The sequence below is a fragment of the Cynara cardunculus genome, assembly GCF_001531365.2.
Source record: "Cynara cardunculus var. scolymus isolate 2C chromosome LG 9, CcrdV1, whole genome shotgun sequence".
Classification (NCBI taxonomy): Eukaryota; Viridiplantae; Streptophyta; class Magnoliopsida; order Asterales; family Asteraceae; genus Cynara; species Cynara cardunculus.
The window spans coordinates 18,306,085-18,309,869 of NC_037536.1; the positions used below are offsets into that span (position 1 = coordinate 18,306,085).

Genomic DNA, 3,785 nt, shown 5'->3' on the forward strand with positions numbered 1-3,785 from the left:
TTTTATCTTTGTCCATAAAATGTCCCCTTCTACCTTGAAGTGCCACCACCATTTCCCTAAAAGACTCCAATTACAAGCTTTAAGACTTCCAATATGAACCCCCTTGATATGCCCAGTAAATCACAATATCCCATTTGATCCAGGTATTTTGTGTTTTGTTATTACCTCCCCAAAAGAAATCCCTCTTCACGTTCTCCAAATTTTTAAAAACTCTAGTCGATGCACAGATAAGGATAATTAATACAAAGCAAGGCTACCAAGAACGGGCTTAACAAGTGCTAGTCTTTCATCAAAAGATTTTTTTTTTCGTTTCCATATCAAGAGTTTGGATTTAAACTTGTCAATTACCGAGTTCTAACTTTCGACTTTGTACATGTTATTTCCCATAAGAAAAAAGAACCTTCCCTGAACAACCAAACTTACTACTTTTCAAAGTTTATGTAAATTGTTTATTCTAAATTAATCACAGATTTTCTTGTTTACATACCACAAAGTTGAATTATTCATAAAAATTTGTCATAAACAGATTCAACCATGGTTAGGGGTATGCAAAACTTGATCCGGACCAATAAAACCAAATAGGGATCAGTTTGAAATCGACTTTATGTTGGGTTCGGTTCTAGATTTTTTTAAACCAACCATCGGTTCAATTCAAGATCTAACAATATTCTTTTTGAACTTAAAACACCTTTGTTTTATACTTACTTAAATATATTTCAGTTTATCGTCAAAGTTGAAACCAAACCAATTTCAAACGAACGAGTTTAGGTTGGTACGATTTTCGATTTGGTTGGCTTTCCCCATAGGCATAGAGGATGGCCGTCTAACATAAGTAAGTTTGGGTGTAAATACCAAATGGTTCCACAAAGTACTTTTGGGGCAGGAGTCCTTTCAGGAAGTAAAGATGGAGACTTCACAACGCTCACTTTCATCTTCTTATCAAAAGCCCATTCATCATATATTTATTGCTTTGATGGTGACTCCATACACAAACTATATTAACTGTACTTCTTGCATCAATACTTTGTACCCTTCATTTTCTTTCCTTTTTTTCTTATAAGAATTACATATATTTAACTTGATAAATATAATTTAAACAAAATACTCACATGAATATTTCTTATTTATAATTAGATAAACATATTGTATAATTATAAAGTATACTTTACTCTGACAATTTGAAACCTATAACGTATTTATCTTTTTATAGGCATGAAATCACTTGCATCTTAACCGATGTGATACAAACATTCCAAACTTATCTTTTACGTTAGACAAATAATTCTCAACAATACTTAAAATACGGCTCAACCTAGATGAGTCGAGCATACAAAAATCTGTCTAGATCAAATACGTTAGAATAATTTAACATAATATATATATATATATATATATATATATTCCTTTTCTCAAGACCCAATCTCATAAATAAACAAGTCTTAAAGCTTAAAGTACAAGTAATCATTCCACAAACCACAAATTACGTGAACTTAATAGTGGGTGCAATCATCTTTTTGATCGTGCAAACAAAAAAGCTACAACTTCTTAGGATCTTGTTGTAAAAGCCTGTTCCCCACCTTTTATAACATATACCACTCCTCCACTTGATCATTTCTTTTCTACTCCCGACTCCTAGCAATGCCTCACAGCCACACGATCAAAATCAAACGGTATACGCGATCACAAAGCAAGGAAGCACAGCCCTTGGATTAAAAACAATCAGCTCATCTTCATCGTCCAATTTGCTCTCTGTCCCACCGGTTTCCCTCCCGACCAAGGAATCATATCCCGGGTCATCCTTGTCCCCCATTTCCGGGTCACATCCGACCCGACCCGCTATGACCCGGCAGACCAACATGGCTCGCTTCACGTGCATGAATCGGAACTCCTCCTCGATGTCTTCAGGGAGTGCCACGTGTCCCTTCCAACTTGTTGATAATGTGGATATACCGTCCATTTTGGATGAGAACCCGGCCCGAATGATCCCACATACACTGCAGTACTGGTGGCTGCAGATGCTGGAATTACCGTTTTGCCCCAGGTCACACAAGAATGTGGCGCAGTGAAACCGGAGTAGCTCGTTGCCGTCGGCGATACACCGTTCGTCCCTCCGTCGTACTCCGCCGTATCTTGCCGCCTTCGATTTCACGATCTCACGGTATTCTTCGAACCGGGTAAGTATCTTAGGGCTGTTGTGGATCTTCATGACCCGGTAGATCATCGGGTTCTTCCCGGTAATGGGCCAACCCGTTTGGAATATGATCCGAACGATGTTTTTACCCGGGTCGTCATCGAATAGCTCCGAAACAGCGTGTTTGAAGGCTTGGTGTTGTTCCAGCAATCCGGGTTTTTGGAAAATCTCGCCGCAGTTCGGGCATGGGTAGATGTCGTTGCGAAGAGGGAAGAAGTCGGATTCGGTTAGAGAACCGGGTCGGTTACCTCGTTCCAAGAGGGTGGTTTCAAGCGGAGCCATGGAGACGTTAATGGTGGAAATCCGTAAGGACCGAGTTGAGGACGCCGGAGAAGGTACGTGATGAACAATGGATGAGTTGCCGTCGGTTTGCGAAGTGGGTTTTGATGAGAAGATTTGTTTGATGAAAGCCCATGAACCGGAAAGGGTTTTACGGGGTTTGAGCTTGGTGGCGGTGGGGCGGAGGAGAGGGAGCGGAGACGTCGGTTTTCTGGAACGACGGCGATGGTGATCAGAAGTGGGGAAGATGATGAAACAACCGAGATGAATTAGGATGAAGAGGAGAGAGAGGAATTTTGTGAAAACAGGAGGTAAGTTGGCCATTAGAACCTGAAATCTGAATCGGAATCAATGGAGGAACGGTGGTTCTGGTTCAGCCATGAAATTAAGAGAGATCGATAGAAAGAATGAAGGGTAGGGGTCAATGAAAATGGAAATGGAAGAATAAAGGTGAGTAAGGTTAGGTGGAAGGCAACTTCATGATATCTTAAGGATCGACCCTACATCTCTTTCATCTCCATCATTTGATTCCATGATGCATTAGTGTCATCTTTTTAGTTCTTTACTTATTCTAAACTTCTTTTTGTTTTTGTAAAACATATCTATATCATGCTACATTTATCTTTTAAACATAGTAGAGCTTAGTTTACTAAACAATTTGGGCAAAAGTTGATTACCAACGATCCCAATTGGTTTTATACGGAACCCGATTTCAATGATTACAATGTGACAAAAGCATTTTTTGACTCACAAAACGCTAAAGTTAGCGCCAAGGAGGGGGCCTAGGATCGAATACATGATCTGTCTTTTAACAATTAAAAGATGCTTATCTAATAAGAGATAATGGTGTTTACTATCAATCTTACTATGGAGCTGTTTGTTTACCACTTATTGATCTCATTAAGAGGCTAGGGTCTGAACCGGTCAGACCTAATCTTGTTTGGCAAGACTTTTAGAAAATGTCTGAATGATAATTTTCCTCTTAATCGCTCCTTCATCTACCCCAACCTTATACGATTCAGATCTCATTTTTTCCAATATTATCCCTCGCCTTCTCATCCTCCAGGTACTGTCCATGTCCATCGATTCGGTCATTCTCTCTTCCCGATTCACCCCTTATCGTTTCCCTCTAGTTGATCGAACCAACAATCGCATCTGTTGAAGAACCGATTGTAGCACCTGTTGAAGTACTGATTGTAGCACTGTTGAATACACAACGTTCGATTCAAGGTACCATCTCTCAACTTTAGTATGTGTTTAGCGATTCAACTTTCGTTTGTATATGTTTAGTGATTTGGGTTTAAACCTGCTCTTT

At 39.5% G+C, this 3,785-nt stretch overlaps 1 protein-coding gene across 1 annotated transcript; it reads right to left on the reverse strand.

Annotated features, from left to right (window-relative positions):
• Positions 1-1,404: 1,404 nt before the first annotated feature.
• On the reverse strand, positions 1,405-2,794 carry LOC112517883. Its single transcript, XM_025125253.1, has one exon. The coding sequence runs from the start codon at positions 2,792-2,794 to the stop codon at positions 1,664-1,666; it is 1,131 nt and encodes a 376-aa protein (XP_024981021.1). The 3' UTR covers positions 1,405-1,663.
• Between the last annotated feature and the right edge of the window lie 991 nt (positions 2,795-3,785).

Coding starts and splice junctions, on each gene's coding strand:
- LOC112517883 (XM_025125253.1), bottom strand. CDS start 2,794: ATGGCCAACTTACCTCCTGTTTTCACAAAATTCCTCTCTCTCCTCTTC.